At 38.9% G+C, this 15,444-nt stretch overlaps 1 protein-coding gene across 7 annotated transcripts in view; it reads left to right on the top strand.

The window, feature by feature from the left end:
* Window positions 1-347: 347 nt before the first annotated feature.
* Window positions 348-15,444, top strand: part of tead1b (TEA domain family member 1b) — a 40,039-nt gene continuing 24,942 nt past the window's right edge. For 6 of the 7 annotated variants that reach the window (XM_029497728.1, XM_029497726.1, XM_029497727.1 and 3 more), the window contains exons 1-3: window positions 348-502; window positions 976-1,073; window positions 12,260-12,512. In XM_029497728.1, coding sequence (XP_029353588.1) covers window positions 12,365-12,512 — 148 coding nt within the window. In that variant the 5' untranslated portion in view covers window positions 348-502; window positions 976-1,073; window positions 12,260-12,364. Of the gene's footprint in view, window positions 503-640; window positions 1,074-12,259; window positions 12,513-15,444 lie in introns of those variants that run through there. The other variant, XM_029497723.1, reaches the window with a different exon arrangement.

Genomic DNA, 15,444 nt, shown 5'->3' with positions numbered 1-15,444 from the left:
TTGCATCTGTTGCTTGTGTTGGGTCTCTCTAGTTTTTGCATCAATTTGTGCGCTTTCTTTTCCCACCCTCTTCTGAAATGCCCGTCAGTGACCTGATCTGAGCTCTACACTGTTGCAGGAGATCCTGAGCGGTTGGGCTGTGGAATTGTAAATTCTGAGCTTGGCGGTGTCCCTGAAGGCGTCACTTCCCGGGACGTTTACTGCCCTCCCAGTCCCCTCCGCCGCCTGCAGCCTGCAGCCCGCAGCCCGGCCTGAGCTGCCGGGGCTCGGGATGACGCCACCTTTCGCTCCGCCCCGGCGCAAACTCACTCTTTGCGTGCATTTCATTCCTCTTCTCATTCCGAGCATTCTTCGCATCTCAGTACGCGAAGCGGTTCACCTACACCTTCCCCGGCCGGCTCAGAAACACCAAGAATAACTTGACATAGTATCAAAAATACCCCTTCACATCACACTGCCAAAAGAAAAGGGGGGCGTTTTTAGATGAGATATCAATAACGAGGTAAGTTTCACTGGTAGTTGCAGGTATTCAAACTGGTTGTAGACTTCTGTTCGTGCGCTGCTTTCCCATAACGCGTTACTGTTTATATACACATATACGTCCAAAAGACCAACAAACAAAAACGGTCGGGTTTATTTAGCTGAAACCTTCATGTGTGAAGTAAGGAGAGGTCGTCTCATTTCCACGGCTCAGACAGATAGATGGCCGATTCTGGTCGCTGTTGCAACAGGATGCTCACTTTGAACACTGTTGCTGCCTCCGGCTTTGACACAGCGGCGAACAAATCTTTGACATTTTTCACATTTTTTCCAGAAGAAGCCGGATAAATACGCCCCTATAAAAGCCTCGGATGTCACTCGTGCGGTGGGCAGATCCTTAGAAAGTCCCGGTGGGATCGAGGATGAACTGAAAACCTCTTTTTTTTTGGGACAAGATGACGGTTGTTGAAATCGCTGCTGTTTTCCTCTCCGTAGTGTTCTCAGCCGGGAGTTGGTGGAGATTTCGCCGGAGCATTTTCTTCCACCTCGGAAGGAAAACGCTGGAGAGACGAGTTTCTTCAACACATTTGACGGTATTTCTCTCTCTCTCTCTCACTCTCTCTTTTTTTTTTTATCGTCATCGAAGTTTCGTGTAAGTGGAGTATGCAATATTTGTGTTTTTGGTTTTTCTTGCTGTTGTTGTTGATTTGTTGTCACTGTAACTCCACCGACAGTTCCGGAGGGAAAGGTTAGCCCAAACTCTTTATTGTTTCATGTAAGCTCCTGGCTGCCCCTCCCTGGAAATAATAAGGACAGAAACTACCATTTTGACCCAAAAAAAAAAAAAAAAAATTAAAATAAAAGATAAAAGATAACAAAAATTAACGAACCGAATGGGCATTTCTGAAGATTCTCGGGTAACTTTGGGTTTTCCACGTTGTTTTAAAAAGGGTCCAACCGGATCAATTGCTTATCGTTGAGAAGGAAAACTCACCTAAATTGATGTTTTGCGATCCCCTTGATTTTTAACACGGACTATTTCACTTTCAATTTGAAATGTGGCCGATGACACGAAGCCAAGTGTTGTCACGAAGGTAATTTGGAGCTGCTTTGTGAAGTTTACTGGGCTTTAAAATTGGGTTTCCTTCATTGTTTTCCCTTTCCTCCCTCTACTTTGGGAAATGCCTGCTCAGCTAAAACTTAAGTCCCCTCACTGTTGGCTTGTGTGTGTGTATGTGTGTGTGTACTCACAGTGATTTCAGGGCAGAGGGGAGAGAAAGGACAAATTACTTGGAATTAGCTCCAGTAAAGTTATCTTTAAAGTGTGTGTCCGCCCTCTCACCCCAAAAACACTGAAGTATCTCCTCCTGATGCCTGACAAAAAATTGTTTGCTGCATGAAATTGTCAGATTTTGGTTTGGTTTGCTTTGAGCAAACAGCCCGTTTAAATCAGCAGGTCACACTACACAGCTCAGATACAATGCCGTGATTCAATCAAATATACTTCAGTTGTTTAACCGTATTCACATCACCTGCTTTGTTATGTTTTGGCTTTTCAGTTCCTCAGTCAGCTGTTAGCACCAGCGTGCAGAAAACAACAAATTCCCTCTGAATCTTGGGAAAGTTGTGGTAGTGCAGTCTTATTATTGCCAGAAGTGAAACAGCTCATCAATGGGATGAAAATAAAGATCAGTACAAGCTTTAAAAGGATGTTCTTGAATAAAATCGTATATTTCAACTACTACCAGAAACTTTTGGCTGCATCAGCCAACCTCTTCAACCAGTACCTGATTAAGATGAGTACCCAGGTTCTCTTTGCTTTATGTGAAATATGCTTATTAAATATTTTATAAATATTTTATTTCTTTTCATTTAAAAGGCTTTAATTATTCCTACTTTGAGTTACAGTCAGGCGTAACCCCAGACATGTCACAATGTAAAACTGCTTGCCTGGAAGAAAAAAAAAAAAAAAAAAGTAGGAGTAGAAATAGATGCTTTGTTTTCAGCTTATGCAACCAGTGGACTTGTTGGATGGAAGCCTGCATAACATTTGTGCAAGAATAGGATGTTGTCTTTGTTTGACCAAATTAGACTTTACTTCTGAAACCAGGAGTTTCCAAACCTTTTCTGCTCATTGACGGAGTGTAACTCAAACTATTGAATACATAGGCATTTTGACTATATGACACTGAGGCTCTTTTTCTGTGTGCCATAATAAGTTTAAATGATGTGGAATTATTACTTAGCAAAACATTTCTTGACTCGAAATGTGTTTTTAGAAATTTTGTCATATTTATCATATCGGAAGCTTCACAAATGAAATTTAAGCAGATGCCAATATATATCTGAATAACAGAGGGTTGTGCTGTCGTGAAAACAGCGCTTCAGAGGATACACAGGTGATGTGTACCTTTAATGGACTCTATTCAAGGGTTTTTCCTTTATGCTCTCTCTTTGAGGACTGAGGGCAGGGCTACACAGTGTGCAGTGAAATGTGGATAGATGAAATGCTTTTATGAATCACGGTAGATTCTGTTAGTTCTTGGAGTAAACAGAGACTGTTCTTTTCTTTGGCTTACTGGATATTGTTTAAGGTTATCTGACTTTCAGAGCGTCATATTTTGCCCAAACACAGAAAAACAAATTCTTATTTCTGCTTTTATAAGAAAATGCAGTAATAAACAGTGCCCATTTATATAGCTATGCTATATTAAATCTATATATCTATTATTATATCTACACAGAATTTTAAATGCTTTAACACCTCTGTGTTTGTACGATAACAGAATACAGTATTCACAGATATGCCATCTAATCATCATGCGCTTAAATTGCAGAATAACCTCCTATAGTTCCTTACTGATCAATAGCACATTACTTCATATCTTCAGCAGGAAAAACCTGTTAACTTTGCAGCCAATTCAGTAGGTGCTGTAGAGCAGTGATGTATTTAATTCTTCAGGAATTGATTTATTACTAATATATTTCTAATTCCAGGAGAAATATTCTCCTGGAATTAGAAATGTTGATTCTTTTTGGGTCCTTAGTTCTTATGTAAATGGAGCTACAATCAGGTATAATCATAGATTTGGGCCTAATGTTTGTTCACGTGTAGAGCTTATATTAACTTTTTTCAACTGAAATCATTACCAGTTGTATTTAAGGTTACATCTATGTGGAAAATCACAGTGGAAGGTGTTGTTTATTATGATGATCCTATTTGTGAGCAAAGCAACATTTTAACATTTCAATTGAAAATACTTTATGTATTTTTTAAAATAAAATCACCAGGCAAGAAAAATATGTGTGATGTGTAATTTAGTCTTGACACAGAGGCATTAATTGTGTAATTAGATGTGATGTGTGGCAGGGTTAGAGTCACATCAAAACATCAGCACTGTCCATTGTCAAAGCGCACTTTAAAAAGAGAACACACCTGCAGGCTTCCAGACTGTGTGTGCCCTGAGGTAAACCCTGGTCTAGAAAGGGAATTTTAGAGTATGTGCTGCTGCTCAGCAGTTTGAGCTGGGCCCACTGAGGCCAGTGGAGAGTGCCACCAAAAAGGAAAATCTGGCGCAATGCCACTGACGTCATCTAAGTAAATCTGCTACAATACTGCAGCCATAAAATGACTGCCAGCTACCAAATGCACTTTGGCCTTGTCAACCACCTTAGTGGTGCAACACAGTTTTTTCTCCATGTGCATACTTATGGAAGAGAGCCTGTGTTTAAGTCTAGTCCCATTTGCTTGAGTAGTAGCAGACTCTGCCTGTTCATTCAAAAGGAACAAGTCATGTTTGAGCCTCTCAAATAACTGAGCTTCATTCACTTTCCACTGCTGCTTTAATTTTACAATCTTATCATGTTAACCATATGACAATCTCAAACATTTGCCCAGGAAAAAAGGTATTCAGAATACATAATGTGTAACCACTTAGTGTATTATTGATTGTGAGTGTCTTCAAAGTCATGCAGATGCTGGGATGTTTGGGTTTTTTCGATACAGCTTTCATTTGAGTAAAAAGACAAATAAAAGATCAGTCTCGTGACCACTCACAGATGAAAAAGCTATATGAACTCGATGAATCATTAGATGAGTCACTTTCAGAAACCACTATAAACATTTAGATTTCTTAACCACAATGAGAGCAGGAAATCTCAGCTTCAAAAACTTCCTGTCTCTGGTGGCCATAGTAGCAACAGTGGTGTTCAGCTTCCCACTAGTGAAAAGAAACAAAGGCGCAGTCACTTCATTTACTGTGTATAATTTGTAGCTTGTATTCAAATGTGGGTTATTCAGTCTCTCTGGCACCATATTCTTTACTTCTTGCTTGCAATAGCTTCCCTCAAGACCTTTCATCAATGGTCATTGTGTTGTTATCATTGTCGACACAGATCAAGCAGGCTCTCTCTACCCTGAAGGTGCCCTGAATTTAGTGGAGGCACATATAGACCGGAGGGTAAGTTCCCAACATTAATGTACAGGATGTGCACACTATCTGTGTTGGAACACAATTAGAGAACTGTTTGGTCCACTGGGCTTGATGCTTAATGTCTTTTCACTTAAGTTGAAAAAATTGCAGCGTACAAAACAAACTTAAAATGGCAGAAATAATGTATTTTTTCCCAAGAAAGGTATACAAAGGATAAACATTCACAGGGAAAAAATAAAATTTAGCTGACTACAAAAAGTACAATAGGTTTTTAATTATTTCTGCTTCACGTGGTTCTGTTCTCTGTCACTGTGGGTTAGAATTGAATTCCCCAGTAGTTGAGGTTTTGCCGCTGGGGCCTTCAGTTTTCTTTGTGTCAGTCAAATTGGTGGGAATATTGCTACTTAACTTAAGAATCTGTTTGAGTGTGCTGACAAGTGGATCAAATGATTATTATTATAATTTTTTGTTATGGAAAACACTATTTGAGCCGAGTGACGCTGTCATTATCACTGTGCTTAACTAGGTCTCAATTGTGCAAACGTTTTGGTTGTAATTTTTTCTTTTTATTCGGTTGAATAGACCAAAATAGTAAATCTTTTCAACAAAGAGTCTTGTTGGTTTACAATCCCATTCCCATCTTTTGCTTTTTCATTTTAAGTGGCATGGGGTAAAAGATGCAAGTAACTATTATTTTCAAGGAATATACCTATTACGTTTTTGATTCCAGGTGATGTTGTAATGTCTTATTTTGCCCAAATAACAAACATAATCAGTATAAACTCATAGAAGACTACAGGAAGCCGCAGATTTGTGGCTTTTCTGCCAAGTGACCAGTTGATTAAAGAATTAACTGTAGCCACTCTGTATGAAGTAAACAAAAACTATGGAATGCTGTTGAGCTTTCAGACAAAACATTTATTCATTAATCGTCTACTGCTTATCTGTTTCCGTGTTGCGATGGCTACTGGAGCCAATCCCAGCTCACGTTGGGCGAGGGCAGGGTCACCCTGGACAGGTTGCCAGTCCATTGCAGGGCCAGACAAAACGTGCATTAAACTAAGAATAATTTTGATTGGCTTGTGCCGTGTACTTTCTGTGTTTTTCTGCATTATGGTTACTGACTTTCAAAGTAGTCATTTATTGAATCCTTATGGACAAATGTTAAAGAAAATATGGACTAAATAATTTTTTTATGGATGTATACTGAGAACTGGACTTCTTTGTGTGGTGTTAGTGTTGCGTCTAACTAAATAATTTTGTGCTTAGTGTTGTACCAAAAGTATTGGCCTTGGATCTTTACTTGGCATTACTCACCAAATGCCCCCAAAAGTTCCAATTTCCCTAAACTATAGGGATCTCTGATTCCTTTCAGCTGTATGTTTTGCTTCTGCATGGAGAGTCTACCTCTTCATATATATATTGCATATAAAATTGAATTGAATTAGTTTAATTTAATTTAATGTAGGTTTAGTTCTGCATGTGTTCTTGTGATCATGTCTCTCAATGCCTCTCATGCCACTCAAGTGTATTCGGTGACAAAAAAAAATAAATAATAAAGGTTAGCTTTAATAAAGGAAGCATAACTGACTTGAAGTGTCAAACCAGAAAAATATCCAAGTCATTTGAAACTTAAAACTTGAAACTCTGAAGATTGACAGCAATAAAGCAGAGCTTGCAGGTGAGTCCAATGTGATATGAAGTAGTTGCCAAGGGAGAAAAGAAAGGGGAGGAAAAGAATAATTACGCAAGAACGAAAGAGGTATGTAGTGGAACAAATAATGGCCAGAAAAGGAGAAGAAAGGATATGGAAGTAGGAGTGAGCTGGCAGAGCCAAATGCAAATGGTGTCTTCATGCTCATCACTGTGATTTGTTTTTTCATGCCCATCCGCACGCGTCCTGATTGAGCCAGTGGCCAGCCCTCGGCCTGCTCTGCTCTCATAACTGTCAGGAGATCCTTTATCTGACGGACCCTTATTTACAGCTTTAATTTCCTGAGCTTTATGTGTTCCGCTCACACTCCACACTGCGGTAACATGGGTGTATGCTGTCTGGAATGCACTGCAAATTTTTTGATAGGCAAATATCCCCTGGGCTTTCATTACATTTCATGTTTTTAATGATAAATTGTATTTTTGGGGGGGTATTTTGGTATTACTGGCAGGACGGTGATGTATCCTCAGAGGGAGAGATTTTTGTCTCTGAAATTACAGTCAATTTTCCCTCTGTTGTTCGGAGTGGAAGACCTTTAGCCATGCCTCTTTTCTCGGCTGCCGACATATCTGATGTTTTCTGGGTCATGTTGTTGCTACCTGTTTCTCAGTCTGAGGCAGGTAGAAAGGGCTGCTTTGACAGAACCTGTAAATCAATCCCATTCTCTGGCAAACAAAGATTGATCCCACAGTTGCCTGATGGTTGCTGGGTGGTAGGATCCAGGTCTTGGATTTGAGTGGGATGATATCAGACAGATTCATGGCACCTTAGCATGCCAGTTCAAAGAGGCATGAAATAAACACTAGGCCTCCGCCAATAAAAGAAACAGCATAAGTAAACTGGCTAGCTTCTCCAGTGGACCTCAAGAAATAGGTATTGAAAACCTCTTTTATTTATTTATTTTTTATTGTGTCCAAAGCTGCAGATGCATTTGTGGGGAATACAGAAGCATTCATTTAAGGCCAGAAATGGTTGCATAGTTTAGTGACATGCCAAAATCTGTCAGGAAATGTGGCAATGTAAATGTTTCTTTCTTCTTTCCCCCTTTTTCTTTCTTAAACGGAATCGCAGGTTTGATATATGTAAGAATGATTTTACTTTTTAATTAAATGCTGGGACTCATGCGCCTGATGATTTTAATAAAAAAAAATGCAAACTGTAGAGGTACGCCTCAATTTTACCTTGAGTGGTTAAGCTTTCCAAATAAACTCCAAAGAGTATCTCTATAGATTTGAGGTTGATTTATTTTGTGGGTTCTTGGGATCTCAAGGTCTTCAAATGCCTGCTGTGACACACCATTCCATAAACATGCTTTTCCTGATGTAATGAATTTGTTTTAATGATAGAAACTAAATGGAATTTCAGAAACGTCCGTCATTGTAAATGTTGATAGTTGGTTGCGCGTTGCTCAAAATGAAATACTTTTGACATTGCAGTTCTAATTACCCTAAGGCCTGGATATGTCTCAAAGAAAGACTTTTGAAATCACATGGCAATTATAGTTTTACACACTGTGGCCTTAACTACTATAGGCCATTATGGGGTGCACAAAAGTCATCCAAAGAATCATTATTGCACCCTTTGAGATAACTGCACAAAAGAACTCCACATGGAAAATTACATCTGAGACCTCTCATCTGCTATTTCATTACTTGGGTCTGTCTGATGGGTGAAATGGGTTCTCTTAATTTAAGGAGCTGGCTTCCAACTTGGTGAGTGGTTTATGTAATGTAAGTGTAATTTCCCATAATGCCATGTCACAACTACTACTCTGCTTAGCTACCGCATTCACTGATTGCAATGCGGGCCATCTTTACCCTGCATCTCACAAATAAGACCATTTCTATGGTGTGCACCCTGCAAAGACAGAAGTATGCAATTATCTGTAAACCACAAGTGTCTCTATGGGTGACATTCATACCTTCTATTCAATGACAGACTTTGGTCTGTAGATTTGAAGGCACTAAGAGACTGTTTTCTGTAGCACATGGTAAAAGCATCCAGTTGATGTCAGAGGTTACTAAGAAACCTGTCTATAGAGGGTGGGGATGAGTTTTATCTTGCATTGTTTCAGTGTTTGTATAAGGGCAAGCCAGTAATGCAGATTTTGTGGCACGATGAAACAATATTGACAGTGTTATCGTTATCAGTTTTTATATATATATATATATATACACATATACACACACCACTAATCAAAAGTTGCATACATATACATACAATGTATCACTCGTTATTAAAGGCATAAGCTGTTAGTTGTCAATAATATGAGCTGATAGGGAAATTTATATCATGTTGCTAATAATTTAAACATTTTTGGAATAATGGTGAAATCATTCAATAAATGATTCATCAACGTTAAATTTGCTCAGTCAGCATCCATGTTTTATTAATGTATATATAAATCTGCACATTTGCCAAACATCTGCTATTTGTAGCTGAAGTTGAATCAAGGCTTTCAGTTTGGTGCTAGCATTATTTCTAATTAATTTCTAACTAAATAGCCAAGAAATTTATCGAACACATACTCAGATGACAGATTTAAAAATAAATAAATAACAGCAACATTTTAAATATCGGGAAAACTAACTGCACCATAAGCAAACTTTGAGTTTTTTGGCTCTATGATTAACAAGGCCTAGTTTTGGTTGAAAAATAAATAAATAAAAATAAGTTTTTCTTCTTTGTCGAAGATTTCTGAAAATGGTGCAGGATATCTGTTTTTTTTTGGCATATGAAGCCTTTGTATCAGCCCCAAATGAGTGAGCTGGGTGGATCTTGACCAAAATGTCAGTGGGTGTTAAGTTATGTGATGTTAATAGAAAGACAGAATGACTCAGGTTTGCTCAGATAAGGGTCAGCATCCTGATGACACATTTGATATCACGTTGAAGAAATAGCCTTCAGGAGAAATCTGATTTTTGGAGTAATATCTTTAGAGGAGAAGTACTGATCATCTGCAGAGTGATTGGAGGAATATTCTCTGATCTTAAGCGGTCTTTGAGTTTTACAGTTTCACACCGGAATACATTATATTAGTCTTAAGATTTTAAATCCTTCTTTGTTTTTTCAGTAGGTGTTTGACCTTGAAGCAATGTTATATGTTTGACTTACTTTCAGTTAAAAGTGAATACATTTGAGGTTTACAATAACTGCATGTCACTGTTTAAGTAATAACTTTCTAGTGACATGGAATAAAGCTCCTGCAGCAAAGGGAGAATCGATCTCCTGCAATGGACAGCAACACAAAGTCACATAGGATTACTTTACGGATCACTTTAACAACTTGTATATACCATAACAATAGAATAAAGAATAGGGCGCTCATTCAAGAGGAAACTTAGTAATTCACAGAAAGTTTATATTTTTCATGAGGTTTCATAAGATGAAAAATTGTTCAAATTCATAAACCTGAAAGAAAACCTTTTGAGAAAGATGTTCATGCAAAAGAATACAAATTCCAACCTAAATTCATAGTTCACTGTTGAGAGATGATGAGAAACAAAGATTTTCATCAGAATCTAATTTTCCTGTGAAAATGGAAGTTGGAAGTGAGTACCAGCTCAGTTCATCATTTGGTTGGGATAAGAGGAGCACATCTAGAAAGAGTCCTAGCCTTTTAGTGGTTGAAAAGGGGATTTTTTTCCCCCTCCCTCATCAGTTTGTGAGTTAGTTCTGCAGCGTCAGCAGTCGGCACACAAAAACAGAATTCAGTAAAAGCTCACTCTGCTCTCTGGGACTATTTTTTTTTCCCCAACAGCTTGCTCCCATCCCCCCTTTTCCCCTCATGAACTGACATTCTGGAAGAAACATATGCTACTATTCCCACTTCCTGACAGCTTGTGCTGCTTGAATAGGATCTTGCTCTGGGAGGAAGCAGTTGTCTGGAAAGTGTAGAGAGAAAGAAAGGGAAAGAAACAGATTTTTCTGCTAAGGAAGTAAAGCATCAAAACATTTTAAACACCCAGCTAAGGGTTAATGCAGTAGCTGTTTCGAAGTTGAAATCCTGAAATGTATTTCTTAATCTCTGTTTGGTCCTGCCTGATAAGTAAAAAGTCTGTCACTGTAGGCTTGTGATCAACAAAACAACCCTAAAAGCTGGAGGCCTCCATCATTCTGTACACTGTGCATGTTTGGCCACTGTACTCCTGTACGCACATAAATATTTGACATGCCTCACAGCCGAATTTACACTCATACTCTTCCATGTTATGGGAGCTAACAATCAAAGTTTTGCATGATGTTTCAGGTCGCTCAGCCTAAGTGAAACAAGAGCTGTTAACAATATAGACAGTTGCACTGAACGCCCCCAAAAAATAAATGAATAAAGCAATAGGAACTTCACTGACTCGTGAACCTGTCGCCTTGCGTAACCGGAAGATATGTCATTGTTGCCTGATCTCATGCCTCTGTTCTTTTGTTTTTTGCCTTAGAACAGGTTTTCCAAAACATTTAGTTTAAATAATTGGTAGCTTTTCATGTGTACATTATATATGTACAGTTTGGGTTTTTTTTTTCTTTCTTTGAGACTTGTTTGTTTTCATACGGCAACACTTTTGAAGTAGTTTTTATTTGGTTTGTAACCACGGCTTAATCCTTGTACCATAGTACACTCCTCATCTTTACAAGATAAATTAGCTAAGTTTTTACTATCCTTGCTCCACACAGAGCATATTCTGATGCTACTTTTTATGCAATTTAACAATGTTAATAAAGTCTTCTGAAGTCCTAGATTAGACTCTGTGGCTGCTAATGGCAGTTTATACAGAATGTTTTCCATTCATGATGGACACACAGTGTATATTGACTCCAACACTGCTGAATCTCATTTTGCATGTACATGCTTCACTGATAGCCAGTAAAATGCACGGACAGGATTAGTCACATTTGCTCATTCATGAACCTCTCATTTCCCAGAATATGCATGACGGTATACTAGTTGGTAGATGGTGACGAATGTGGGATGACCAGTGATGCTGACCGCATACCGCAATGCTTCTTTTTTTTTTCTACTTCTGCATCACTTTGCTGAAGTTTGCCTCTCAATCAGAGTTACACGTATATTTACACTGCTGATCGAGTGCCTTTGCTCAAGGGGCGCACTAGCACTGCTGTAATGAGGGAGTGTCTAATGATGCACCTGGGTAAAGTAATAAAAGAACAAGCAAAACAAAACTTGGATAAAACCCACCAACTTGTGATTGCTCAATGGTCTTCCATCATTTTCAGGCATGGAGTGCATCTCCCTCATCAAAAGTCAAGTCAAAACTATAGAATAGAGCTCGACTTTTTCTTTCAATTTATGGGAAAGCATTTATGTAGTCTCCCATTTTTATTTTATTTTTTTACCCTGCCTCGTGCCTCAAGTTCATAGAGAAGAAACATCTCTATTGTTTAAACCCATTATATCAATTTTAAATGAAATCAACAGCATCCTGTGATGGGACTGAAGTTAGTGGGACTGCTTTTGTTCTGTATTGTGTTCACAATACTGTGGATTGTGTTGTGTGTGTGTTTTATTTTTTTGTTTGTTTGTTTTTTTGTTTTTTTTTTTAAGAAGCAGATGTCTCACAGTGCTGTTCTGTGGTGGAGAATGACATCTTGGTTTTGTCTGTTTATTTGGGAATTCCAGGTCTCTCCCTAGTCTGCTCCAGGCTTCAGCTTGGAGAGCCCAACCGCCAAGATTGATCCCAGCAGCTGGAGCGGCAGCGAGAGCCCTGCCGAGGACCTGGAGAGGATGAGCGACTCGGCAGACAAGCCTGTAGACAATGATGCTGAGGGGGTGTGGAGCCCTGACATTGAACAGAGCTTCCAAGAGGCCCTGGCTATCTATCCTCCTTGTGGACGCAGGAAGATCATCCTTTCTGATGAGGGAAAGATGTATGGTAAGTGAATGTGTAAATTTTAATCCTAGTGTTATCTGTGCTGCGTAATTTCCTACTAGGACAGGATTTAACAAGCCTCAAGGAATAGTTAGATGTTTAGGGAAATAGTTGTTTTCTTGCTAAGCACTAGATCAAAAATATTGATGTCAGTCTCATCTGTGTCCTTAAATATGAAGCTGATGCCAGCAGACATTTAATTTGGCTTAGCATTCAGACTGCAATCGGGGAAGCAACTGACCACACTGCGTCCAAAGATAACAAAATCTCTCTACCAACACATCTAAAGCACACTAATTACCCTGTTAAATACGTACCCTGTGTATTCGATTTGTCCAAAAAGGATAAAGTGTAAAAACAACCACATTGGGTTTTGCATTATCATTTCTTTGCCTTGAGAAAATATGGAATCAATCTCCTTATTTAAAATGTGGCAAGAAAGTAAAAGGTTACATCTTACAAAAGAAGAAAATGAATCAATTCATGGTTGTGCTGAGCAATGGGACATTATAGGACTGTTTCAGATTTATTTGTGACATGTTCTGTGATGGTGGTTATACAGCCACCACTCCGGTTCACAGAAGTGCAAGTTTATAAGTAAAGCATGAACTATTAGTCAGTAGCAGATGGTACTGCTGCTGCCACCAGCTGTGCCCTCTCTCCTCCCTCCGCTTCCCCCCCATTCCTGGCTGGGTGATGTCATGGAAAGAGTGAATATTTTCTCTCTGTGGTGTTGGACCGTCTCATAGCCTGTCAGTGTCAAGTGAAAGCAGAAAGCCCCCCAGAGCAATCGCTTGCAGCTGTCATGTGACCCCTCCTGCCAAACAAAATGTAAATTCTAGGAGTTTCAGTGCAACCCCTCATCTGCCACTACAAAGATGTGGGCTCAGAATACAGGACACTCCCCACTGTATTTTTCTCCAATTCCCCTGTCCTTATACAGTGAGACACTGGCAGAGAAGCTGTCCCTCTGCTGTTGATTAAAGCATGACAATTAAGTTTTTCTCGAGGTATAAATGAGCAGTGCTCAGTGAACATTCTCAACATGGTGGAAAGGCTCTTTAAATGTAGATAGTAATCTCAAAACCAAATTAACCAAACAGATAGGAACAATTGTAAACTGAGACAAAAGATAACCCACTGAGAACTGTCTCAGGAAAATGATAAAATGATGTATGTTACAGAGTAAATAAAAGATTGTTAGTTAAGAGAGGTTCAAAACCCCCGAAAACAAAGCCTGAGAAAGAGTTTGTCTCTGTGGTGTTAAATCCTCCTTAAAATCTGCTGAGAAGACAACTGTAGGGTTGAATAGACGTTCATCCTGCCAGATGTGCTCTGTATCTGGTTACACGTTCTCGCACCAGTAGCAGAATCCTTTGCCTGACTGTCTAGTTTGACTAAATCAGAGCTGTAAGATACTACATCAATTGTAATTTTTTTCTTCTTTTGTTCAGTTATTCTGTGACCTTTTTCATTATTTATTTATTTATTTTTGGTGAGTTCAAAAGAAGAATTGTTGATGCAGTCCCCTTGCTTAACTTATGAGAGTTTGGAGTTTTGGTCTGGTATTATTTTCTGGGGACAGTGCTTGTTGTTCAGCCCTCCAACTGTTGCTGCACCCGTGTGCCAATTCAATCATGCCATGAACTGTGACAATCCCCCAAATGCCAGGAAGGTACCATGGGTCTCTCTTACAGGGAAAAAAAAGCTTCTAAGCTTTATTTGAATTGATTGACCTCATCATCATTAGAATACAGTAACTACCAAATACAAAGCTAGCCCGGGGACGCAACAATGGATTTCAAAAGGCCTAATGACTGTCCAGTTACATAGTATAAACACACATCATTTTAGCACTAGACATGTGGACATTTAGAAGGAAAGGGATGGCATAGTGTTCCATACACAGAGCTCATCACAAGAGGAGCCGCCCTGAGTGCCCTTAGGCCCTTTGTTATCCCGGGGTAGAGTGCAGTTAATTAGCAACGGTCTCTATAGCAACAGTGTTGCAGTTCAAAACAATTTCTAATTTCTGCTTCTTAGCTTATTGTGGTATTTACCTGAAGTGTTGTGGGTTTGCTGAGACCAGTATTAGTTGGCACTGTTCCCATTCACCGAGGCTAATTGTGACTGCAATGGAAGACATAACATCTGCATTTACTGCATCACGCAGCATTTGCCTTGGCCCCAGAGTTTACTTAGGAGAATATTTTGAAAAGTAAAGGGAAATGGAGAGTGCTGGCCCCTAGCCAAAGGCCGAGATTCTGCACTTGTATAATTCACCTGCTGTGCTTGGCTGCATTCATTTATCCCAGAAATAGAGTTGATAAATGAAACAACACGCTTCACTCAAAATTGTATGTTTATTCATTGGGTTATGTATTTGCAATTTCCCCACAAGCTAAAAGACATTGGTGACTTTTTTTTCTTGCTTACTGTTCAAAAAAATATAAAACAACATTTTTTATTCTATCTACTGACAAAAAAATGCAAATTCTTAATCTACCTGTTGGCTACACCACACCCATAAGGAGTTTGTGGTTTTTGCTGAGTAAACTTGTATTTGATGCCCGTGTTTTTAGAGTCTAGAGATTGTGGTGATCATTTTTACTTTCATGATATTCTTTCAGGTACTTTGTATTCCATTGTCACATAATCTGCTATAATAATTAAAGGAGTAGCTGTAATCATACTATTACTTTTTACACATTACATGAATATATATATAGAATCAACAAATTGTTATAATCTGCTAATTCCTGTTGCAGACATAATGTTGCACATTATGCCTCCGCCTACACATGATTTTTGATGTAAAGCTTTTCCTGTTATCAATCTGCTGTTTGCTCCATCTCGTCAGTGATCCAGACCCCTCCTGTGGGAACTAAGTGGCACTTGGTTTGCAGAGATGTCAAGGATGAGTTAGATATAATGA

Source organism: Echeneis naucrates, chromosome 3 (genome assembly GCF_900963305.1).
Source record: "Echeneis naucrates chromosome 3, fEcheNa1.1, whole genome shotgun sequence".
Taxonomy (NCBI): domain Eukaryota; kingdom Metazoa; phylum Chordata; class Actinopteri; order Carangiformes; family Echeneidae; genus Echeneis; species Echeneis naucrates.
Note: the sequence above shows the minus strand (reverse complement) of the source record. Positions and strands in the feature narration are given on the sequence as shown.